Here is a 26,156-nt window from a genome sequence, read left to right as displayed (position 1 = left end):
GATTTTTTTTTTTAAACAGATCACGTGAAGAGATGCTTCATCTGCTTTGGGTTAAAAAGCAGAAATTCACATTTCAGCAGAAAGCTAAAACCGACAGCAGCGCTGCACAGGAGACATTATTATCCCAAAAAAAACCCTCAATCGCCCGAGGACCAGGCTCGGGAGGCCGGATTAGATGGTGATAACACTGAGTCGTTCAGAAATAATCAAAGCAGCGTCTCACTGGAAGTGAACAGAGATGCTCTGTGCTGAGCAACATGTCGACATGTGCGACCTGCACCGTCAACACCGACTACAACCCGACACGAACCACTATAAAACCAAACCAAGGCCGACACAACACCCAGGGGCGGCCCTGCCTCGCCCTCCCTGGGTGCCCAGTCTAACCATGGGGCCCCCCCTTCAGGCCCCGTCAGCTGTCAGCACCACGTATAGATGCTCATCAAATACACGACTGAACGGATCGATTTCTGTCTGAAATGTTTCCCAGAACTCGCTGCAGACAAAATCAGCTACGTTTTTCATCGTTTGGCTTCATGATGCGATTTGATCAAAAATCTAAACAAATAAACGCTATATACAAATAAACGTTTGACACTGAATGCAAAAACTTAAGGAAAACTCTTGACCAATGAAAACAGGTTGGAGGTGGAGCAAGTGCGTGAAACAAAAGTAGAACCAGAGCGACAAGGAAGGAAAACAACAACTATTATTATTATTATTATTATTATTGTTGTTGTTGTTGTTGTTTGTTCTTTCAGTGATTATTTCTTTCATACACACACACACACACACATAACACACACACACACACACACACACACACACACACACATAACATGACACACACACACACACACAACATGACACACATACACGCACAACATGACACACACACACACACACACACACACACACACACAACATGACACACACACACGCACAACATGACACACACACACACACACACACACACACACACACAACATGACACACACACACACACACACACACACACACACACAACATGACACACACACACGCACAACATGACACATAACATGACACACACACACAACATGACACACACACACACACACACATAACATGACACACACACACACACACACACACACACACACACACACACACACACACACACACACGACACACAACATGACACACACACACACACACACAACATGACACACACACACAACATGACACACACACACATAACATGACACACACAACATGACACACACACACATAACATGACACACACAGACACACACACACACACACATAACATGACACACACAACATGACACACACACACACACATAACATGACACACACACAACATGACACACACACAACATGACACACACAACATGACACACACACACACACACATAACATGACACACACATAACATGACACACACACAACATGACACACACACACACACACTACTTTAACATACTACTCGTTGTTCTAATTTCTGAAATGTATTTATTTTGTTTCATTGATTCTTCGGCAGTGTTGTTGTTGTGACATTCATACCAATAAAGCTAATTTCAATTTTATAGTCTAAGTAAACCCTGTGGCCAAAAGTATACGGACAGCTGAAAATGTCCTGTATGTGACTGTAGCTCTGAACACAGTGTGACGTGTGAATGTGTGTGAGAGCGAAGCAGATCTGAAGATAACGTCTTCAGATCAGACGATTAAAGCAGCATCGTTACTGACATTCAGTCAAAGCCACAGCACTCTACTTTTTTCTACTTTCTGCATCCTGCTGCTTCTGTTTTAGACACTTCTGCTTCTTCCGATACACGAACCGGTTGGCATTTCTGTTTCTGTTTTATAACTCAGAAAGTATTTCAGATTAACTGAAACTCCAGTACTGACTGGAGACAAACATCCAGAGCGAATCTACCAGTTTCATCTTTTCTAAGAAACTGAATTAAACTGTGAACATATCAGCAGAGATTAGGCAGGCCAGGGAACACTGAACCTGCCTCCATTCATAATTTTTGCCATTATTGCTTGTTTTTCTTTTTAATCAGTTTAACATAAGCTGCTAAAACTATGTCTCTGCACTATCTGAAACATGATGAGTCTCTTCAGTTCGGCATAGATAAAGTCCACCAGGCTCAAATCTCCACAGACTTTAACTCTGTTGTCTGACCTGAACTGTGTTTCGCCTAATGTAGAGGACGCTAAGGAGAAAGTACTTTAAAGTTCGTATTTTACTGTAAAAATTGAACTCGTTCATTATATGTGCGCCGAATTAAAGATGTGTATATGAGTTATCTTTGACAGCACGAAGCTCGGCCGATGAGCGAGGATTTATTAAATACAAAGATTTGTCAATGGAGTTTGGCGTACCATCTGTTCACACAAGAACAGAACGTATCGCGGCTGTAGCTGTCGTGAAACGTAAACAGTTTACGGCATGCCGTATTCCAGTCAGTCCAGTGAGACCACACGTGAAAGCAGGACGACGTTAGCAGACTGATTTAAGCTTTTCAGGGAGCGGTTGTGAGGTCTTGTCAGGCCAGCAGCGGCAGGGTGAAGCCGGCAGGATGCTGTACCTGGTCGGCCTGGGGCTGGGAGACGCGGCGGACATCACGGTGAAGGGTCTGCAGGCGGTGAAGCGCTGCTCCAGGGTTTACCTGGAGGCCTACACCTCCATCCTGACTGTGGGGAAGGAGGCTCTGGTGAGTCCGGACAGACAGACAGTAGATGTGAAGGAACCGGGGGAAAGTTAGATATTGACTTTTAGATGTAATGTTTAGCTAGAGGCAAGATCAGGTTAGTCTCAGGTGAGATACGTTTTCTGCAGGAAGTGACGTCTCTCAGTCCCAGGACTTACAATGTAAACACAACAGACTGCATCTACTCTGCTAAATGTAAAAACGTGCTGGAAACTGTTATTACACTATAATAAATATCATGAAAAAGGCAAAATCACACATCAAATAATCAACCTGACGTTCGACCGATCCTGGATTCCTGAGGCCGATACCAGTATTGATATTTGAGATAAGAATATAATAAAGTATTGGCTCATATTTTATTTTTACATAAAAACATACACAAATGTTTGTTATAATGATGTTGTAGTGCTGATGGTCTGTTGATCGACTGAGTCTGATCCTGATTGGTTCGTCACTGCAGTTATGGTTCTTATAAACAGTATGTCACGTACCTCCCCCTGTATAAAAACTTTATTTATATAGCACCTTTCAAAACAAAGTTACAAAGTGTTCATGATGATGTTGGTGATGTTTGTATGTCCCATAAAAACATGATGCTGCTTATATTCCACTTTTCACCGGCAGCTCGTGTCATAACATTACACTGGAAGGTAACTGTCACTGATGTAGCGAAGCTAGCGGGGCTGTACCTAGCTACTTATCAACCTTGTAAAGCTAGCATAGCGAGCGTAGCTTTGACAGAAGTTTCACCTTTTGCACTATGTCAATGGGTATTATGTCAAAATGTCTTATTCATGTACAGTGGTGTGAAAAGTGTTCGCCCCCTTCCTGATTTTTGTTTTTTTGCATGTTTGTCACTTAAATGTTTCAGATCATCAAACAAATTTAAATATTAGTCAAAGATAACACAAGTAAACACAAAGTGCAGTTTGTAAATGAAGGTTGTTATTATTAAGGAAAACAAAATCCAAACCTACATGGTTCTGTGAAAATCAAGCCCCTACCTGTTAAAACATAACTGTTTATCACACCTGAGTTCAGTTTCTGAGCCACCCCCAGGCCTGATTACTGCCACACCTGTTCTCAATCAAGAAATCACTTAAATAGAACCTGCCTGACAAAGTGAAGTAGACCAAAAGATCTGGAAAAGTTAGACATCATGCCGAGATCCAAAGAAATTCAGGAACAAATGAGAAAGAAAGTCATTGAGGCCGACCAAAATTACCCCGAGAGCGCAGCAACGACTCATCCAAGAGGTCACAAAAGACCCCACAACAACATCCAGAGAACTGCAGGCCTCACTTGCCTCAGTTAAGGTCAGAGTTCATGACTCCACCATAAGAAAGAGACTGGGCAAAAATGGCCGGCATGGCAGAGCTCCAAGACGAAAACCACTGCTGAGCAAAAAGATCATTAAGGCTCGTCTCATTTTTGCCAGAAAACATCTTGATGATCCCCAAGACTTTTGGGAAAATACTCTGTGGACTGACGAGACAAAAGCTGAACTTTTTGGAAGGTGTGTGTCCCGTTACATCTGGCGTCAAAGTAACACCGCTTTTCAGAAAAGAACATCACACCAACAGTAAAACATGGTGGTGGTAGTGTGATGGTCTGGGGCTGTTTTTTGCCCATTCTGGAAGACTTCTTGATGGTGGAGTCATGAATTCTGACCAAAAACCCTGAAGGAGAAGGCCAAATGAGGCCTGCAGATCTTTGCAGATGTTGTTGATGGGGTCTCTGAATGGCTGAAGAAGAACAAAATGAAGACTTTGGAGCGGCCTAGTCAAAGTCCTGACCTGAATCCTATTGAGATGCTGTGGCATGATCTTAAAAAGGCAGTTCATGCTCGAAAACCCTCCAATGTGGCTGAATTACAACAATTCTGCAAAGATGAGTGGGCCAAAACTCCTCCACAGCGCTGTAAAAGACTCACTGCAAGTTATCGCAAACGCTTGACTGCAGTTGTTGCTGCTAAGGGTGGAGCAACCAGTTATTAGGTTTAGGGGGCAATCACTTTTTCACACAGGGCCATGTAGGTTTGGATTTAGTTTTCCCTTAATAATAACACCCTTCATTTAAAAACTGCATTTTGTGTTTACTTGTGTTATCTTTGACTAATATTTAAATTTGTTTGATGATCTGAAACATTAAAGTGACAAACATGCAAAAAAATAAGAAATCAGGAAGGGGGCGAACAACGGGAGCCTCCACTGTGCTAGTTACCATAGCTCCCACTGTGCTAGCTACCGGAGCCTCCACTGTGCTAGCTACCATAGCTCCCACTGTGCTAGCTACCGGAGCTCCCACTGTGCTAGTTACCATAGCTCCCACTGTGCTAGCTACCATAGCTCCCACTGTGCTAGCTACCGGAGCCTCCACTGTGCTAGCTACCATAGCTCCCACTGTGCTAGCTACCGGAGCTCCCACTGTGCTAGCTACCGTAGCTCCCACTGTGCTAGTTACCGGAGCTGCTTCTGTGTTGTGTTTGGTTTATTCTCATGGATGAAATGGAGACAGGCAGTCAGTGTCTGACTTCAGAAATATTAAAGAGGAACTGAAAACTGGAAAATTGAACACTAAAAGCAAATAACCGATAATTTCCTTAAGAAGCAGACAAGGTTGAAGGTATCATTGTTAGCTGCTTTAGCATTCTGTTAACTACTTTATCAGCGTGGCAGATATTTTAGCAGTGTGTTAGCTAGTTTAGCAGTGTCTTGGGATTTTAGCAGTGTGTTAGCTAGTTTAGCAGTGTCTTAGGGATTTTAGCAGTGTGTTAGCTAGTTTAGCAGTGTCTTGGGATTTTAGCAGTGTGTTAGCTAGTTTAGCAGTGTCTTGGGATTTTAGCAGTGTGTTAGCTAGTTTAGCAGTGTCTTAGGGATTTTAGCAGTGTGTTAGCTAGTTTAGCAGTGTCTTAGGGATTTTAGCAGTGTGTTAGCTAGTTTAGCAGTGTCTTGGGATTTTAGCAGTGTGTTAGCTAGTTTAGCAGTGTCTTAGGGATTTTAGCAGTGTGTTAGCTAGTTTAGCAGTGTCTTAGGGATTTTAGCAGTGTGTTAGCTAGTTTAGCAGTGTCTTAGAGATTTTAGCAGTGTGTTAGCTAGTTTAGCACAGCGTTTGCGGTCTCAGTTGTATAACCGGGTTCTTAAGCAGCGTGTTAGCTACCTCCGCAGTGTGTTAGTATTTTAGCTGTGCATTAGCTACTTCAGCAGGATGATAACTGTTATTTGTCGTCCTCAGGAGGAGTATTATGGGAAGGAGCTGATCCTGGCCGACAGAGACCTGGTTGAACAGGGGGCTGATGAGATCCTGAAGGGTGCTGACGTGACCGATGTGGCGTTCCTGGTGGTGGGCGACCCGTTCGGGTGAGTCATGTTGTCCACGTATCAGGACGGTACAAGCTCCATGTTGCAGCAGCTCGTATTGATCCCACAGTGCTGAGGTCTGCTGTGTCAGCACGGGAAGAGTTTGATGTGACCGCAGAGCTTCTCTCAGAGCAGCTCGGCCTTCATTTCTGCAGATTTCTCCCCGAAACCACCAGATTCCTCTCAGAGTTAATAACAGAGTGCAGAGCTTCAGCTCGCGGTCTGAAACTCTGTTGACATTTGTTCATGTGAATGCTGGTTTTACAGTTTACATGAAAAGAGAAGCTGGTTCTTTTTTGGTCCCACTAAAGACTAAAAATGGTGATTTTATTTTTTTTATCACACTGGTTTAACCTCGTCTGTGACCTCAGTACGTTACTCTGTGATTCCAACGCAGATCTGAGGGGGAAATTTAATCTGAGCTGCTCCTCTCGGTATCGCAGCTGATGGATCTTCGTCCTCTGAGCCGCAGAAACTGTTAAAACACATCAGCGAGCCGCTCTGCTGCACCTTCATCACCACGAACACACACTGTAGTTTATTCTGACTCACACACACACACCGTCCTGCTGCCCCAAACACTCACTACAGCACCACATGTGGATTCATCCGCCGCTGGAAATAGTCCCCAACAGATGCTCTGTTTCCTGCTGTTAGTCTGATAAAAACTACAGCGAGCAGCTGTTTGAGGAAACTACTGAGCCTTTTTAAACAGGAAACTACAGATCTGTGTTTTTAAAGATTTACGTCTTCAGCAGGAACCAATAGGAGCTGAGAGCCACAAACAGGAAGTGAGACGGTACTGAGGGACGCAGACAGGAAGTGAGACAGGAAGTGAGACAGTACTGAGGGACGGATTGACGTGTTGTTGGTTTGGGTCCGAACGTGAGATTTGATGACGATAATAAAAATATAGAAAAACAAAAAACTTATACTTAACATCTGTGGAAACGCTGTATCCTTCCAGGCAGACTGAAGACCGAGTACTGCTTCTTCAGATGTAAAAATGTAAACTGACGCGGAGGATGCGTTATTGTTTGTTTTCTGTAACGTGTGCACAGTAACACATCACTTATTGATACTACGTCTCCCTGCAGAGCCACCACCCACAGTGACCTGGTCCTGAGAGCAGTGAATGCTGGGATACCGTACAAAGTCATTCACAACGCCTCCATCATGAACGCAGTGGGCTGCTGTGGTCTGCAGGTACGACGCAACACACCTGTTTACCCTGAGCTGAGCCTGACAGGCAGAGCTTGCGTGTACTCTCCCTCTCTTCTTTCTGAACAGAATTTTAGCTACATCCACACTGCTACGTTTTCGTTTTAAACGCAAAGGTTTACAGCTAGCGTCCACACAACTGCGGCGTTTTCGAGCCCCTGAAACGGAGACGTTTGGACGCTGCTGCCCCCGTTTTTGTTCGAGAACTCCGGGGTTGCATTCTAGTCCGGACGGGCAAAAACGGAGGCAGACACCCGCGTTCGCTTCTTGATTGGGTCTCATCAGTAACGACGTGTCACGCAACCGTTTTCAGGAAGAAAAACAAACACAAAGCATGACTCAACGTGAATAGCGAACCGGCGTTGCTGTCGATGCTAGCGGCTGCGGTGCAGTTACATTCAGCATTTTATGATGCTACTGCTGCCCACGTGCGCAGGAGGCAAGCTGTTATTCGAGCGATTTGTGACAGTTCCCAAGTTCAGCGGCGTTATCAGCCCTACAGGGGGCGCCGGTGCCTGGCGGGATCATGTTATTAATCAAGTCGTAGTTCCTGCTGAATGGCGGGAAAACGTTCGAATGTGCAGATGTGGACGGAGCAACAACAAAAACTAGCGTGGATGTATTTACAGAAGGTATCCTGCACGTTGTACTCCCCGAGTGACGGGAGGAGACTCGTAATGCGTTTGTGTGTAAGCGTGTAAGACCATCACCACGTTCCTGGTCCAGACTACATCAGAACCCCGAAGTTCTTCTAGCAAACACACGGTGAAGTTCTGCCACAGTGCGAATCCACAGAGTCCAGAAACTTCTGTGAATGTACAAGACTGTGACTGCAGGTTCTGTTTCATGGACGTTGTTTTCTATAATGGATTCGTTTTGATGCATCCATGTTTAAACGTTTGCTAGTAGCTTAGCTTAGCTTAGCTTGCTGTTAGTGTGTTCAGCCATTTTGAACGTGTTATTTAGCATCAGCCTTCTGCTGTAAAGCAAATGCAGTTTAAAGAACAGCCCAACTAAACGAGTGCATGTGTAACGTCGTGAAGCATCGTCGGCTAACGTGAACTCGGCGTTTGTGTTGTGGAGTTTTTGAGTTTGAACGTTGACGGATGTTATGTTGTCTGTTTTCAGACACAAATAGACTTTGACGGAAAAGAGACGAACTAAATGCCGTTTACGACGTTTTAATAAAAACATTATCTTTTGTGAAGAGCAGTTTCACGTTTCCCTGCTTGTTTTATTCCTGTTCCTGTTTGCACGCACATGCTCAGTGTAATGGTCATGTGATGTGCGTTTTCAGGCGTCTTAGTGTGGACGGAGATGGTCGTCGTGTGGGTGTCGCCTCAGACGCAGTGACGACGTCGGGTTCACACTGTCTCACCACCATCTTCTGCTTTTGTGGTGTGAAACTTTCTTGACATAATCGGCAGAATTGTCTTAACGTTGCGATCGATGTTCACTAAATACTTCTGATGCAACAATTTTAACAGCAAATCTTTTAAAAGCAAAAATACCAAACGTTTTCTGGTTCCAGCGTCTCAAACTTTGAGGATATGATGAATTTCTTTGTCATAAATTAAAGTAAACTGAGGTTTTAACTGATGGTTGAACAAAACAAGTCATTTAAATTCATCTCCAATAACTTTTTCACTATTTTGTTTAAATTTAAAGACCAAACAATTAATTGATTAATGGAGAAAATAATCAAAAGATACTTTGATCAAATTATTGTTAGTTGCAGCAGGTCACAGCGACCAGACTGAGGAGCGCGTTTCCTGGATGCTGATTGGCTAAAGAAGGAGCTGTTAGGACTTAAGTTTTTTTAATTCCAAACTTTATGTACTGAATTTCTAAATAACAGAAAACACAAGTGTCGAGTTGAGCTTCAGTTCATCCGAAACAGAAAAGGAAAGAAACAAAAACTAAATATAGACACAAAAAAAGGGATTTAGTCACTGAAACTGTAGTTACGAGACAAATATATCTGTACGTAGTGTGCACACAACAATAAAAGACAGTTGTTGGTCTGGGAATAGTTTTCTTAAAAGAGAAGAAAATGTCTCTAATCCAAGAACGATGCGTAGGCGCAGCAGGTTTCTACTGTCCTATGGTTTTGGTTTTGCAGGAGAGACCGTAGACAAATCACTGCCACTCTCTGGGACGCAGCCGAGTGTTTGGCAGGTACGACGTCTGCCTGGGAGTCAGAGCTCAGGGCAGGACCTTCCCCCGCGTGTCCCATCTGCTGCGGCTCCCGATGAAACTCATTAAACTGATGTTGTTATAAAAGTGAATGTGACCTCATCAATAACTGACCTGTCAGAGCAGCCAATCGGAGAGCAGGACCCAGCTGTCCACACACACACACAGATCAGCATTAATGCTAACAGAGCGGGCGGCGTCTCCACTGGGAGGTCGTTAATATGCTAATGAGGGGCGGGGCATGTAAATGAGCTCCGTGCTCCCTCCGCTGGGAGTCCGTCCCATCAGCCCCTGCTGTCTGTGGAAAGGCCCGCCCCCTCTCCTCAGGGCCCCCCGAGCTTTTTCTGCTGCATCTGTCATAAAGCAGAAAGCAGCCGCAGATGTTGATCTGAACTAAAGCACCAGATATTCATCGAAAGCTTTCCCTTTAACTCTTATTCAGTTTCTTACTGTTTCTGTAAGAGGTTTGTTAATCCGGTTTATTGCCAAGTAGGTTTCCACATACGAGGAATTGGCTTTGGTGTTGTGGTCAAAATATACAAAGTAAAGTAATCCAACATATAAAATAGAAATTCACAATAAAAACACGTCCAGTGCAGTTTCTGTTGGAGTGGAAACTTCCAAAATGGCTGCTAATGTTTTCAAACATTTTCTGAAATCGAAGATAAGCGCTGGCTCTGGTTTACGAGACCGTAACAGACCAGCTGACCTCAGACCTGCTGTTGATGTTTTTAGAGGTTTTGATTGAACGTCAGTGTGTGTGTGGTGTTGCGTTCACCAGCTGATAACAGCTTCACCCACAGGGCTTTAATTTCCTCTTTATACACATGCACATGACCTGTGTGTGTGTGTGTGTGTGTGTGTCAGCTGTATAATTTCGGGGAGACGGTGTCGTTGGTGTTTTGGACGGAGACGTGGAGACCGGAGAGCTTCTACGACAAAATCTGTAAAAACAGAACAGCTGGACTGCACACGCTCTGTCTGCTGGGTGAGATGCACACACACACACACACACACACACACACACACACACACACACACACACACGCACACACACGGTGCTTTAAGTGAAAATATGTCAAAATAAATGCCGATGACGGACCTTCTGTCTGCGTTGGGCTACTTCCTGTTCAGTGCCGGGGTTTGTTATTTACGTGACGACGCACGAACGCAGCACACCGGCTCTTTCAGGCAGTAACGTTCACGTAGCCGTGAAGACTGAAACTTTCCGGCAGATCCGGGGGGGGTCTGGACAGATCCACACCGTGTCCAGATACTCAGGTCTTTAGGTGGACTGGTCCGGTTAAGGTGGACTGGGTAGATGCAGGGATCAGAACTTGAATGCAGCAGCTGGACGGTGCGTTCAGGGTTGAGCAGTTTTTCCTGGAGCGCCACCAGGTGTCTGTTTATCCAGAGCAGACCACCATCAATCACCAACGCACACCCCAGGGACCACCCCCCCCCCAAACTAAGCCCTGTGGGAGCTGGATAACCTGCTGGTGACTGTTTGTGTAATGAGCTCTGAGTGTGTGTGTCTCAGCTGGTTCTTAATATTCATTACAGGAAATAAAAGAATAAAAGACCATAAAAACACAGACGTCGTCCATCATCCGTCTCTGATCGGATCAGGTCCAGTCAGTTACTGATTTCACAGACTTCGTTATAAATCAGATGAGAAAATAACTGGCAGATGAATCTCTGAAGTTCTCTTACAATAACACAGATCCAGTTCTTGACTTATTGTGTTTTTATTCTGTTTATTTTTATGAATTTCCTCCTGAGGGACAATAAAGATCTGAACTGGACAGAACTTCTGATTAAAGGAACAGTCCAACAAAAACTGACAGAAATATTACTAAGAATACTACAAGCGTCAGTAGTGGTTCTTTCATCCATCTGAACATGAGAGGAAAGTTTCATTTAAACTGATTCAAATGTGTTTTTATTCTGTTTTTACTGACAGACATCAAAGTCAAAGAGCAGAGCATCGAGAACATGATGAGGTAAGAACCAGAACCAGGTCCAGATCCTGCTCTGGGTTTATCTGATGTCATCCAGCCGTTATTCTCTGAGCGTGTGTGTAGCGGTCTGAGGTGAACCTCAGGATGAGCTCACAGAAACATGAGATCAGAGCTGCTGATCTGAGACCTGCTGGAGACTTGAATCACAATCGGACTGAAAGTCTGTTTAATAAACCAACTGTGTGCAGTTTCAGCCCAGAGTTCAGTCTGACAGGCAGCTCTTCCTCCTCTGGCACTGACTCATCTCAATCAGAGGCCCCGTAATCCTTAGCTCCGGTTGGCTCATAGCCATGTTAGAGGCAGGAGCATCGAGCTGTAATATTTAATCTCCGACACGTTTCTCAGCCGTCGGAGATTAAATATTACAGCAACTCAAAAGTCCACTTTGATTCTTCTTCAGTCAGAACTGAAGAGGAGAAACACGTCCGGCCGCCTTTGACTCAGCACTTCCTGATATGTTGAGTTCAGGGGTTCAGATCAGCCCCGCCTCCTTTAGGGACGCACCGGTCCGATACTGGCTCAGACAGCTGGATCGGGTATCGGTGACGATGGCGCCGATCTATTGAATTCTCCGTTTACACCTACGTGGGCGTAAGATGTCCTGCGTTCTTCTAAGGTGCAATTTAAGGGGTACCTGTAAAGTTATTTTGCAAATTAATGTATAAATACATTCATGTAATTTGTCCTAAATCTGGGTAAAACTCAACATTGATGGATTTGTCAAATATTTCACATTCGTGAGGGGAAAGTTGTAAAACGTCTTAATTAAATTAATGTTTGTCATCAGGTTGAAACTTGTAATATTTTAAGAATAAAGTTGTAATATTTTGAACAGTCATGAAATGTAAGACAATTTTTGTTTTTTTTTTAAAGTAAAATTTATAAGAAAAAAGCTGTAAACTTTTTACGGAGTCAACATTAGGAGGGTCGGCGGTTCGATCCCGGCTTCCCCCAGATCCACATGTATTTACCATGTTTAGACAAAAAGTCATTAAATGTAAGACAAAAAGTTATATATAAAGAAAATAATACAATTTACGAGAAAAACAATCATTTTTGTGATTTTTAAGTTGTAAATGTTTTTTGATTATAAGAAAGTCATTAAATGTAAGAGTCATATTTTAAGAATAAAAAAATAAAATTTTGAGAAACTAAAAAAAAAAAAAAGACAAAAGTCGTAATACTTTGAGGATAAATAAATAAAAATGGCATTTTATGAAAAACTTGAAATGTACGAGTAATATTTCTGACTGAAGCGTCATATTGATTTTCTTCTTGATTTCAGAGGGAAGAAGATCTACGAGCCTCCTCGCTTCATGACGGTCAGTCAGGCTGCAGATCAGCTGATTCAGATCATCCAGAGGAGGAGAGAGGAGGGGGCGGAGCTAGGTGAGTGACAGCTCCTCAGCACATCTGATTGGCTCAACAGATGTACAGTGGTGTGCAGAAGTGTTTGCCCCCTTCCTGATTTCTTACTTTTTTGCATGTTTGTCACTTAAATGTTTCAGATCATCAAACAAATTTAAATATTAGTCAAAGATAACACAAGTCAACACAAAATGCAGTTTTTAAATGAAGGTTGTTATTATTAAGGGAAAACTAAATCCAAACCTACATGGCCCTGTGTGAAAAAGTGATTGCCCCCTAAACCTAATAACTGGTTGCTCCACCCTTAGCAGCAACAACTGCAATCAAGCGTTTGCGATAACTTGCCGTGAGTCTTTTACAGCGCTGTGGAGGAGTTTTGGCCCACTCATCTTTGCAGAATTGTTGTAATTCAGCCACATTGTAGGGTTTTCGAGCATGAACTGCCTTTTTAAGGTCACGCCACAGCATCTCAATAGGATTCAGGTCAGGACTTTGACTAGGCTGCTCCAAAGTCTTCATTTTGTTCTTCTTCAGCCATTCAGAGACGCCACAACAACATCCAAAGAACTGCAGGCCTCACTTGCCTCAGTTCAGGTCAGAGTTCATGACTCCACCATAAAAAAGAGACTGGGCAAAGATGGCCTGCAGGCAGAGCTCCAAGACGAAAACCACTGCTGAGCAAAAAGAACATTAAGGCTCGTCTCATTTTTGCCAGAAAACATCTTGATGATCCCCAAGACTTTTGGGAAAATACTCTGTGGACTGACGAGACAAAGAAGGTGTGTGTCCCGTTACATCTGGCGTAAAAAGTAACACTGCATTTCAGAAAAGAACATCACACCAACAGTAAAATATGGTGGTGGTAGTGTGATGGTCTGGGGCTGTTTTGCTGCTTCAGGACCTGGAAGACTTGCTCCTAAATGGAACCATGAATTCTGCCGTCTACCAAAAACTCCTGAAGGAGAACGTCCGGCCATCTGTTCGTGACCTCAAGCTGAAGCGAACTTGGGTTCTGCAGCAGGACAATGATCCAAAACACACCAGCAAGTCCACCTCTGAATGGCTGAAGAAGAACAAAATGAAGACTTTGGAGTGGCCTAGTGGAGATAAGTTGAGCAAACTGTTTGCTGTTTATTCAACATCTGTTGCATAATAGCCGAAACTTATGTGATTTTGATACAGCATTCTAGTGAGGCTGACAGACTTTGGAGCAGCCTAGTCGAAGTCCTGACCTGAATCCTATTGAGATGCTGTGGCATGACCTTAAAAAGGCAGTTCATGATCGAAAACCCTCCAATGTGGCTGAATTACAACAATTCTGCAAAGATGAGTGGGCCAAAACTCCTCCACAGCGCTGTAAAAGACTCATTGCAAGTTATCACAAACGCTTGATTGCAGTTGTTGCTGCTAAGGGTGGAGCAACCAGTTATTAGGTTTAGGGGGCGATCACTTTTTCACACAGGGCCATGTAGGTTTGGATTTAGTTTTCCCTTAATAATAACAACCTTCATTTAAAAACTGCATTTTGTGTTTACTTGTGTTATCTTTGACTAATATTTAAATTTGTTTGATGATCTGAAACATTTAAGTGACAAACATGCAAAAAAAAAAGAAATCAGGAAGGGGGCAAACACCTTTGCACACCACTGTGTGTAGATGGATGGATAGATTGATTCAGTTGAAGTTTTGGAAGTTAAAGCAACATCATTAAACTAATTTATGTTAATAAAACCTGCTGGTAAACTTCTGTTAGAATGCTAACGTGTTAGATTATGCTACTGTTTGTTAGCAAGCTAAAATATGACCCTATGCTAACTAGTGTTACCTGGCTAATTAACTCACTGATCTAAATTAAACTGTTAGCATGCTATCAGACTTAAAGCTCATGTTTCTGATTGGCTGCTGACAGTGACAAGAGCCAATCAGCTGTTCTCAGACCAGCGTCTTTGCCCACTCCAGGTGTGACGGAGGACACTGTCTGTGTGGGCGTGGCCCGGCTTGGCGCAGACGATCAGGTGATCTGCACAGCAACGTTACAGCAATTGGTGTCATGTGACCTTGGCGGTCCACTTCATTCGCTGGTCGTCACCGGTCGACTCCACCCGCTGGAGGTGGACATGCTGCGAATGAACGCAAAACCAAATGCACTGCAACACCTGCGCATGGTCGACAGCTCCACCTACTGCTCGTAACACACACACACGACAGACTGCAGGATGGTGTTTATCAACTGAATAGTATAATTATAATAAAAACAAACATGTGAACCAGATGAGAAACATTTGTCGTTGTCAAACTGAACAGACTGATTTGTAGAAACATTGAATTGTGGGAAACTGTCCGATGTGATGTCATCAATAAAGATGGAGATCAATAATCAGCTCAGAAACAGAATTATTTATTACAGTTGAAAAAAAGACAAACCCACCAGACTGGTCACATGGTTTGGTCACATGGTTTGGCACGTTAAAAAACACAGAGGGACATCACACACACCACGGACCAATCAAATGGCAGCAGTCTGGTCCCAGCAGTGATGTCACAGGGGGGCCGGGCCGGACAGGAAGCAGGCTCAGAGCGTCTCTGATTCATGATGAAGGCACTTACCCAGAATGCTTTGCTCCAGTCTACAAAGTGCAGCCAGGAAGGGGGGGGGGGGGTTGTCACGCTGCCCGCCAACACGGACAGGTAAGGTTAAAAAAGGGGTGGGGGGGTAGTTTGAGATCATCCAGGACGCATTGGGCTGGAGCATCATGGGAGATCACAGTCAAGTTCTTACTGCCCCCCCGGTCTCAGTCTGACCTTCAGTGACTCGGGGTATGGGTCAGAGGTCACCTGCAGCAGCAGACTGAAGGGGATTGGTCCCAGGTGTTCAGAGAAGGAGGAGCTTCTACATGGCAGCCATTTCGATCTGAACGTACAGCTGTCGAACTCCGGCCTGCAGAGACAACACAGTGACAGCAGGTTACTACTACTACTTTTCTGGTGCAGTCATGTACCTGTGTGGTGATTGGTGGTTCAAGAGTTTCCCCTCTGGGATCAATAAAGTATTTCTGATTCTGATTTAAATTTTATTTATACAGCGCCAATTCATAACAGAAGTTATCTCATTACATTTTTCCTATAGAGCAGGTCTAGACCGTACTCTTTATAATATTTTTAAAGACAAAAGAAAATTGCAGCTCATCCAGGTTTTTATGTCCCTAAGGCATGCTTGAAGTTTAGTTAACTGGTTAGTTTCATCTGGCTTGATCAATAGATATAATTGGGTATCATCTGCATAACAATGAAAGTTTATGGAGTGCTTCCTAATAATACTGCCCAGAGGAAGCATATATAAAGGTGAATAGAATCGGTCCAAGCACAGAACCTTGTGGAACTCCGTGCACGCCAAAGTTAGTCACGGAGGACTCAACGTTAACTTGTACAAACTGAGATCGATCTGATAGATTTAAACCAGCTTAGTGCGGCTCCTTTAATGCCAATTACATGTTCCAGTCTCTGTAATAGGATGTGATGGTCAATGGTGTCGAACGCAGCACTAAGGCAAGTCCATTGTCTGATGCAATTAAAAGGTCATTTGTAATTTTCACCAGTACAACCTCAAATAAACTACTACTTCACCTGTGTGAAGATGTGGTGTGTCTGGCTAAGGATCCAGCGGGTGTCGGCGTCGGGGGCGACCAGCAGCTTTAATGTTCCGATGTAAACGTCAGTACATAGAGTCCAGAAGTGAGGCTCCTGCAAGTTGTACACTCCCTGCAGCTGCTGCACCTGAACACAACACAATAAACCAGGAATTAGACTCATCCGACATAGAAACAAAATGGATGTGTTCCAGGTATTGCTGGAGGCGGGGTTTAGTGTGGGCGTGGTCTGTACTCACCCTCTGATAACACTCTGGCAGGGCGTGGTCCAGTGACGGAGGAGTTCTCTGCATCAGGATCCCGATGGACTCTCTCAGTAACGGCACCACGCTGAGGGTCAGAGGTCAGAGCGGTCAGAGAGACGGACTGAACATGTGTCAACACTAACAGCTGATAGTGAGGGGTGGAGCCTCTGAAGCAGAGACCACTGACATCACAACCTGGACACTCGCACAAACCACATGCACCTTGACTCTGCAGATACTTCCCTTCACTGGCTGCCTGTCCGTTTTACAATTGATTGTGAAGTCTTGACTTTGAAGGCCCTGCGTGGTGTGGCACCGAGACGCTCACCAGCCTCTGATAAGGCCCCGTTTGCTATTCCCCGGTCAAGGCGGAGGACCGACAGGGCTTTTGCTGTTAGGGCTCCAACCCTTTGGAATAGCTTACCTGAGGAACTTAGACTAGGAAATTCACTGCGTTCTTTTAAATCGTCTCTCAAGACTGCAGCTTTTTCTTAATTATTTAATCTGTTACTAACTTTATCTGTTCTTTTATGTTACTTTTAACAGCTGTGTTATTTTTATTTGTTGACTGATTTTGTATTAGATTGTTCTGCTTTCTTTTGTTTGTTCACTTTGTAACAGTAGTTTTGACAGGTACTATATAAAGAAGTTATTATTATTATTTTTTTATAGTACTACAACTGTTACTATAAATGGTACTACTACTACCATTATAAATACTGCTACTACAACCACCAATTATTCAATTGCAGTTACTACAACAACAACAACAACTACAGCAAATACTACTACCAATGCTGCAATTGCAGTTGTTGTTATTACTACCACAACAACAAATATTGCATTTACAGTTACTACTACTTCTGCCATCTACAAGACTAACTCTAAATCCAAAATCTACTCATTTTTAACTGGAGTTTGTTCTGAGTTGTACTCTGCAGTGCAGCTCAGATCCATGTGAAGAATCTGTAGATTTTTAAGTGGAGTTCAGCAGTTTCCAGCTGCAGTAACCTGACGCCTGTGGTTGTAGGAAGGCTTCTCAGCTGACCGCAGCTCCGCTCTGCTGACTGTTTAAATCGGCAGCTGCGTTCACTTCCAGCCTATCAAACCACATCAGCAAGTGAGCCGAGGCCGGACTCCAGAACTATTTCCAGTTCCATACCGGTGGTTTGGCATGTTGGAGCCCATTACCTACTAATTGCACATTCTTGACATTAGTGGAAACCATTTTCCAAAGTATCCATCAGGTTTTAGATTGATTTCCTTCCTTCCAGGCAGACGCTGGTTTCAGGTCATTTCTGTGGAATCAGCCTGCAGAGCGCTGAAACCGGAGAGACACTCCATCACAGTCACTGTTTACTTAACATTTCTGTTACCATCACACGATGACGCAGCCGAGAGCAGAGACTGTTCACAAATGTTCCCTCAGGGGTGCGTTCACGGACGCTCCGACATTTTAAAGCTCTTTAATGTAAGAAATGAACAAAGTCACATTCATTTTCACAGTTTCTATGTTTGATATTTTGTCAGAAAGTTATAGGGGTCCTTTAACTGGGGATCCATGAGGAGGTTCTAGGAGTTTTTTTTAGGAGGTTCTAATGGTCAGTGTGGAGGATCTTAGCGGTCATTAAGGAGGTTCTAGGAGTCCTTTAAGAGGTTCTAAGGGTTCTTCAGAAGGTTCTAGTGGTCACTGAGGAGATTCTAGGGCTCACTGAAGAGATAATTGGGGAGGTTCTACTGATCCTTTAGGAGGTTACAGTAGTCATTTAAGAGGTTCTAGGGGTCATTTAAGGGGTTCTGTGGGCCCCTTAGAAAGTTATTGAGGTGGTTCTAGTTTTAATTAAAGAAACTGTGATGTTGTCAGACTGTGATGTTCTGTCTGCAGGTTCTTCAGGGAAACAAAGTGAAATCATCTAGAACCTGAAAATGGAAATTAAAGCAGCAGTTCGACTGTTGAGAACAGTTTAACTTTCTCTATAAGAACAGCAGGAGGCAAACAGGAAGTGACCTCACTATTGTTCACCTTCCTGTTTTACTCCTGCTGACCACACACACACACACACAGAGTTGTCCGTCAGTGTGGTCTCAGCTGGCTACTTCAGCTACTACTGCAGTTACTACAGCTACTACAGTTACTGCAGTTACTACAGCTACTACACTACTACAGCTACTTCAGTTATTACAGTTACTACAGTTACTGCAGCTACTACTGCTACTGCAGCTACTACAGTTACTACTGCTACTACAGTTACTACTGCTACTACAGCTAGTACACTACTACTGCTACTACAATTACTACAGTTACTTCAGCTACTTCAGGTACAACAGCTACTACTGCTACTACAGTTATTACAGTTACTACACCTACTACAGTTACTTCAGCTACTACAGTTACTTCAGCTACTTCAGGTACAACAGCTACTACAGCTGCTACTACAGTTACTACACCTACCACAGCTACTTCAGTTACTACTGCTACTACAGTTATTACACCTACTACAGTTATTTCAGCTACTACAGTTATTACAGTTACTTCAGTTACTACAGCTACTTTAGTTACTACAGCTACACCTACTAGAGTTACTTCAGCTACTTCAGGCACAACAGCTACTACTGCTACTACAGTTATTTCAGCTACTTCAGTTACTACAGTTACTTCAGCTACTACAGTTACTTCAGTTACTTCAGTTACTACAGCTACTTTAGTTATTACAGCTACACCTACTACAGTTACTTCAGCTACTTCAGGTACAACAGCTACTACTGCTACTACAGTTATTTCAGCTACTTCAGTTACTACAGTTACTTCAGCTACTTCAGTTACTTCAGTTACTTCAGTTACTACAGCTACTTTAGTTATTACAGCTACACCTACTACAGTTACTTCAGGCACAAGTTATATCAGTTACTTCAGCTACTACAGTTGTTACAGTTACTACCATGGTTAAATTGACCAGCACAGACACTGTTGTTGGGCCCGTTTGTCTTTAAGCAGCTTTGATGTTTTATAAGCAGCTGTATCGCCACTCGGTCTCACAGTAACATTTAGATTGTGCATCACGTTGTTGCAGCTCTTCATAGAAGCTGAATATTTAGAAGACTCCATGTTTTTTATGGCTGCGTCTTTCCATCAAATAGAAATCATCAAGTCTACATCAACAAAGTGTCTGAAGTGACTCTAAACATCTGTTTAGTTCAGTTTGACCACAGGTCTGAAAATACAGAAACAAAAAATAACTCAAGTGTTTGACCGCTTCAGCTGTTTGCAGCTGACTTTAAGAGCAGCGAGTTCCTGTAGAAGAAGAAGTGTGTGAGTCACCTGACTCCGATGAGGAGGGCGATCAGCATGGAGCAGATGGGGTCGGCGATCATCAGGTCGTATTTCTGCATCAGCAGAGCCGAGATGATCACACCGACGCTGCCCAGAGTGTCAGCGATGATGTGCAGCAGGACGCCTGCAACAAACACACACACACATATTATTTATATATATATATATATGGCTGTGACGGTGAGAGACGGTGTGTGAGCGCCCCCCAGTGGTCCCTGCTCCTCACTGTTCTGTTTGTGATGATCAGAAGCTGCTGAATCTGTTTCATCTCTACAGAAATGTTGCATCGGTTGTTTGAGCTGATTAGCCAAAGTCCTGCCCACATTAAATATATTTGAAGTTCATCACATGACAAACTTTCAGTCCATATTGTGTGTTTTTAGGTCCTTATTTGAATTTTGTCTACGTAGTATGTGTATTTATTTACACAGATATATTTTTTTATATTTGTAACGTTACCAAGAAGCTTATTTCATTTCTCAAACCACTTCTTTGTTCGTGTTTTTTGTTTTTGTCTTTTAACTCTCGACGCCTGTTCTCTATTATCTGTTTCAATACATAAAGTTTGGAGAAAAAAATAAATCAGCCATCACAAATGCTTCAGGTACAATTATGGATCTTAAAATGAGTTACTGTATGTTGAATGTCTGTTATTAAAATGTGTGTGTGGTATGTAGATGAGGTTTATCGTGGTGCCCCGGTCTGTTAGAGACCAGGTCTGAGATGGGACCGGTTCTCACCCTGCAGGATCTGTTTACTGGAACCTTTCCCCGGAGTGTGCAGCAGCTCATCTGTAACAAACGCACAACAGAGAAGAAATACTTTGGTTTAACTTTGAAATTAAATTACAATCAATGCACGACAAGGTGAACTCGTCTTAAAATCTACTGATGAGGTGAAAAACATCACGACACAAACACGACTGTTGTTTCCTCCTCAGAGTCCATCCGTCGGTGCAGACTCTCACCGTGACAGTGTGGATCGTCATGGCCGCCGTGGCTGTGTCCGTGTCCATCGTGTCCGTGTCCGTCGTGTCCGTGTCCGTCGTGGCGTGTCCGAGTGTGCCGTGGCTGTGTCCGTGTCCGTCGTGGCTGTGTCGGTCTGCATGTTTGTTCTGGTGGTCGCGTCCTCCGTGGCTGTGGCCGTGATTCACACTGCCGTTAAACAGCGAGTGGCTGTGACCGTGACCTGAGAGAGAGACGGACCGGTTAGAGAAGTGAGGTTCTGGTGAGCTGCGGTGCGGTTCTACAGTCAGGTTCTAGATGTTCTGCAGGTATTACCTCCCTCTCCGTGCGAGTGTCCGTGGCCTCCGTGCTGGAAAACAAAGATCCCGACCAGGTTGACGAGCAGACCGGCAACAGAGACAGGAAGCAGACGGTCGTGGTGAACGTCAGGAGGCTCCAGGGCTCTCTGACAGGGAGACAGGCAGGTTAATGCAGACAGACAGGTTAATGCAGACAGATAGGGAGACAGAGACAGACAGGGAGACAGAGACAGACAGGTTAATGCAGTGTGTGTGTGTGTGTGTTACCTCGACTCCTTCAGAGAAGATGAAGAAGGCTGTGAAGATGAGGAAGAGTCCGTTGACGAAGCCGGCCAGAACCTCAGCTCTGACGTAACTGAAAGACAGCAGCAACAACAGGCTGAAAACACTCAACACACACTGAGCCCAGACCAGCACCGTCAGACCCGACTAACAGAGCCCAGACCAGCACCGTCAGACCCGACTAACAGAGCCCAGACTGATCGTCTCACCCGTAGGAGAAGCTGTCGTTGGATCTCCACCTGGAGATGACGGAGGCTGCCAGACCTGCCAGCAGAGCGGTGCAGTCAAAGAACATGTGGAAGGAATCTGAGATCAGACCTAAACTGAAGAGGAAACACACAACACACACAGCGTCAGCAAAACAGCGAACAGAGTCTCAGCCGGTTGCTGCAGACGAGTTCAGACTGAACGCGACGACCGTCCACAAGAAAAGGCTGCTTCTGAGAACTGGATCAGTATCAGTACGTATCAGCAGGAGTTAAACTGGTCTGGAGTCAGTTCACCTCCTGGGCGCTGCAGAGGGGCTATTGAGCAAGGCACCGAACCCCCGACTGCTCCGGGGCGCCGCCATCACTCCCGTGTGTGTGTATAAACCGTATAATGGAGTGAAAATAGGAATAAAGTAACTCTGCAAGGGAAACAGAGGCAGTGCCTCGGCATGAGGACAACAGGAAGATGTTCTGAAGCTCCGGGTCGCTTCACTGGTTTCACTGGTTTCAGTCCAGCAGCATCACCTGAGACACCTGGCAGTCACACCTGCAGAGCTGAAATATTAGTTACAGAACGATGTTCGTTTGTTTACGGCAGATTTTCTGGTTCCAGCTTCTCAAATGTAAATATTTCCTAGTTTTCTTTGTTTTTCAGACATTAAACATCTGAAGACGTCACCATGGAAACTGGAACAGATTATTTATTAAATCAAAAGATTAATTGAGAAAATGATCAGCAGACTGATCAATACTGTGACACACCTGACAGTCACTGTAAGATAAACATCATAAACTCAGTCTGAACAAACTGCACGTGATGTTCGAGGCTAAATTACAACTAAGATACAGGTGACATGAAATCAGGTATAATTATATATTATATCTATGTACAACACACACACACACACAGTGGTGTGAAAAAGTGTTTACCTTCCTGATTTCTTATTTTTTTGCATGTTTGTCACTTAAATGTTTCAGATCATCAAACAGATTTAAATATTAGTCAAAGATAACACAAGTAAACACAAAATGCAGTTTGTAAATGAAGGTTGTTATTATTAAGGGAAAACTAAATCCAAACCTACATGGCCCTGTGTGAAAAAGTGATCGCCCCCTAAACCTAATAACTGGTTGCTCCACCCTTAGCAGCAACAACTGCAATCAAGCGTTTGCGATAACTTGCAGTGAGTCTTTTACAGCGCTGTGGAGGAAGTTTGGCCCACTCATCTTTGCAGAATTGTTGTAATTCAGCCACATTGGAGGGTTTTCGAGCATGAACTGCCTTTTAAGGTCATGCCACAGCATCTCAATAGGATTCAGGTCTGGACTTTGACTAGGCCGCTCCAAAGTCTTCATTTTGTTCTTCTTCAGCCATTCAGAGGTGGACTTGCTGGTGTGTTTTGGATCATTGTCCTGCTGCAGAACCCAAGTTCGCTTCAGCTTGAGGTCACGAACAGATGGCCGGACGTTCTCCTTCAGGAGTTTTTGGTAGACGGCAGAATTCATGGCTCCATTTATCACAGCAAGTCTTCCAGGTCCTGAAGCAGCAAAACTGCCCCAGACCATCACACTACCACCACCATATTTTACTGTTGGTGTGATGTTCTTTTTCTGAAATGCGGTGTTACTTTTACGCCAGATGTAACGGGACACACACCTTCCAAAAAGTTCAGCTTTTGTCTCGTCAGTCCACAGAGTATTTTCCCAAAAGTCTTGGGGATCATCAAGATGTTTTCTGGCAAAAATGAGACGAGCCTTAATGTTCTTTTTGATCAGCAGTGGTTTTCGTCTTGGAACTCTGCCATGCAGGCCATTTTTGCCCAGTCTCTTTTTTATGGTGGAGTCATGAACTGAAGCTGAAGCGAACTTGGGTTCTGCAGCAGGACAATGATCCAAAACACACCAGCTAGTCCACCTCTGAATGGCTGAAGAAGAACAAAATGAAGACTTTGGAGCGGCCTAGTCAAAGTCCTGACCTGAATCCTATTGAGATGCTGTGGCGTGACCTTAAAAAGGCAGTTCATGCTCGAAAACCCTCCAATGTGGCTGAATTACAACAATTCTGCAAAGATGAGTGGGCCGAAACTCCTCCACAGCGCTGTAAAAGACTCACTGCAAGTTATCGCAAACGCTTGACTGCAGTTGTTGCTGCTAAGGGTGGCCCAACCAGTTATTAGGTTTAGGGGGCAATCACTTTTTCACACAGGGCCATGTAGGTTTGGATTTTGTTTTCCCATAATAACAACCTTCATTTAAAAACTGCATTTTGTGTTTACTTGTGTTATCTTTGACTAATATTTAAATTTGTTTGATGATCTGAAACATTTAAGTGACAAACATGCAAAAAAATAAGAAATCAGGGAGCGGGCAAACACTTTTTCACACCACTGTAAGTGTAATTTTATATATATATATATATATATATATATATACACACATACACACATATATACATATTTACTCAAGTACTGTGCTTCAGTAGAGTTTTGAGGTACTTGTACTCGAGTATTTCCATTTTCTGCTACTTCACACGTGGGAAGTACTGTACTTTTCACCGCGCTGTGTTTATTTGGCAGCTGGAGTTACGAGGTACTTTTCAGTTGAAAGATTAAACCAGATGTTGTGACCTTTCACAATAAAAGGTTTCACCTCTAAACTGCTCCGATACTTTAAATAATCGTCTCAAAGAAAAGAGAAAAGAGAACTTTCACTTCAGATACATTTGACTGATAATACTCATGTACTTTTACTTGTAATGGAGTATTTCTACACTGCTGTATTGGTACTTTTACTTGAGTAAAGGATCTGAGTGCTTCTTGCAGCACTGATGAGTTGATCAATTAATCGATTAACCCCACTGTTTCAGCTCTACCTGTAACCATGGTAACTGTACACATCAAACATGGCTGCGAAAACTACAAATTAAACATGCAGGACAAAAAAAAAAATTCCATTTTCGTCAAGTGAAGAAGAAACAGCTGACGTCACTGAGTGATTAACAGGAAGTGTTGAGCGAATCAGTTTATCGATGACCGCATCACACACACACACACACACAGCGGCTCCATGCTAACACACACACACACACACACACAGCGGCTCCATGCTAACACACACACACACACACAGCGGCTCCATGCTAACACACACACACAGCGGCTCCATGCACACACACACACACACACACACACACAGCGGCTCCATGCTAACACACACACACACACACACACAGCGGCTCCATGCACACACACACACACACACACACACAACACACACACACACACACACACAGCGGCTCCATGCTAACACACACACACACACACACAGCGGCTCCATGCTAACACACACACACACACACAGCGGCTCCATGCTAACACACACACACACACAGCGGCTCCATGCTAACACACACACACACACACACACACACACAGCGGCTCCATGCTAACACACAGCGGCTCCACTAACACACACACACACACACACACACACACAGCGGCTCCATGCTAACACACACACACACACACACAGCGGCTCCATGCTAACACATACGTGGCACATCCTGAGCAGAACAAACAGACGCAGCGGCTGATGCTAACGGCGTTAGCTTACCTGTTACTCCAGATGCCGTACGTTAACTCCACGAAGGCGAAGGAGAGGTTCAGGCAGAGGAAGAAGAACAGATTCCTGGAGGTTTTATCCGCGAGGATCGACCTGAAAACACACAACAGTCAGAAAAGCTCCACCACAGCAGCCAGAAACCCGAGAAACCCGGGTAGTTCACACCCGACGGTCACATTTACACACAACACACCGCCGATAATCCACGCTAACAGCTGCCAGTGGGATCAAACAGTTTAATACGGACATGCTAACAGTGGGACACATTTGTTTAGGCTAGCCGGTTAGCATCAGGCTAGCAGTTAGAGTCAGCTGGTTGTGGGTTAGCCCAGTTAGCCACCGTTAGCAGCTAGCAGCGGTGAGTTTACCTGAACCATCCCGAGAGCTTCACCAGCAGGTTAAACTTGGCGGGTTTGTACTCGTCGTCTTTAATAGACAGAGGTAACATTTTCACACCTGAACACACTCACACTCACTCACACACACACTCTCACTGTGCAGCAGAGCTACGGGATGCTAACTGTCCACTTCCGCTCTGCTCGGGTTTCACAATAAAGGCGCTCCAGTTACTCAAACACTGACTGATGACACTGATGTTACTACACCTACTGCTGCTACACCTACTGCTGCTACACCTACTGCACCTACTGCTGCTACACCTACTAC

At 44.1% G+C, this 26,156-nt stretch overlaps 2 protein-coding genes across 3 annotated transcripts; one reads left to right on the top strand and one right to left on the bottom strand.

Moving 5' to 3' along the window:
• The first annotated feature begins 2,448 nt into the window (after nucleotides 1-2,448).
• Nucleotides 2,449-15,271, top strand: dph5 (diphthamide biosynthesis 5). 2 transcript variants are annotated; one of them, XM_044199693.1, is made up of 7 exons: nucleotides 2,453-2,726; nucleotides 5,961-6,085; nucleotides 7,183-7,291; nucleotides 10,370-10,490; nucleotides 11,466-11,505; nucleotides 12,809-12,912; nucleotides 14,851-15,271. In XM_044199693.1, exons 1-7 carry the CDS (start codon nucleotides 2,592-2,594, stop codon nucleotides 15,081-15,083), a joined length of 867 nt encoding a protein of 288 aa, XP_044055628.1. In that variant the 5' UTR covers nucleotides 2,453-2,591; the 3' UTR covers nucleotides 15,084-15,271. The 2 variants fall into 2 exon arrangements, with proteins under 2 accessions (XP_044055629.1, XP_044055628.1); XM_044199694.1 differs by lacking the exons at nucleotides 10,370-10,490; nucleotides 11,466-11,505 and having other exon boundaries at nucleotides 2,449-2,726; nucleotides 14,801-15,271.
• On the bottom strand, nucleotides 15,269-26,156 carry slc30a7 (solute carrier family 30 member 7). Its single transcript, XM_044199686.1, is given in 12 exon segments — nucleotides 15,269-15,829; nucleotides 16,516-16,665; nucleotides 16,778-16,868; nucleotides 20,103-20,238; nucleotides 20,855-20,905; nucleotides 21,082-21,165; nucleotides 21,168-21,302; nucleotides 21,395-21,524; nucleotides 21,646-21,733; nucleotides 21,870-21,983; nucleotides 25,482-25,583; nucleotides 25,859-26,156. Coding segments are annotated over 12 exon segments (1,209 nt in total). The 5' UTR covers nucleotides 25,939-26,156; the 3' UTR covers nucleotides 15,269-15,781.

Source organism: Siniperca chuatsi, linkage group LG6 (genome assembly GCF_020085105.1).
Source record: "Siniperca chuatsi isolate FFG_IHB_CAS linkage group LG6, ASM2008510v1, whole genome shotgun sequence".
Classification (NCBI taxonomy): Eukaryota; Metazoa; Chordata; class Actinopteri; order Centrarchiformes; family Sinipercidae; genus Siniperca; species Siniperca chuatsi.
The sequence above is the reverse complement of the archived record's forward strand: the minus strand, read 5'-3'. Positions and strand labels throughout refer to the sequence as shown.

Bases quoted from the DNA above. Each gene is read 5' to 3' on its own strand.
- dph5 (XM_044199693.1), top strand. From the start codon at position 2,592: ATGCTGTACCTGGTCGGCCTGGGGCTGGGAGACGCGGCGGACATCACG. The intron at 2,727-5,960 runs GTGAGTCCGGAC...TGTCGTCCTCAG, and splicing joins CTGTGGGGAAGGAGGCTCTG to GAGGAGTATTATGGGAAGGA. The intron at 10,491-11,465 runs GTGAGATGCACA...TTTTACTGACAG, and splicing joins GCACACGCTCTGTCTGCTGG to ACATCAAAGTCAAAGAGCAG.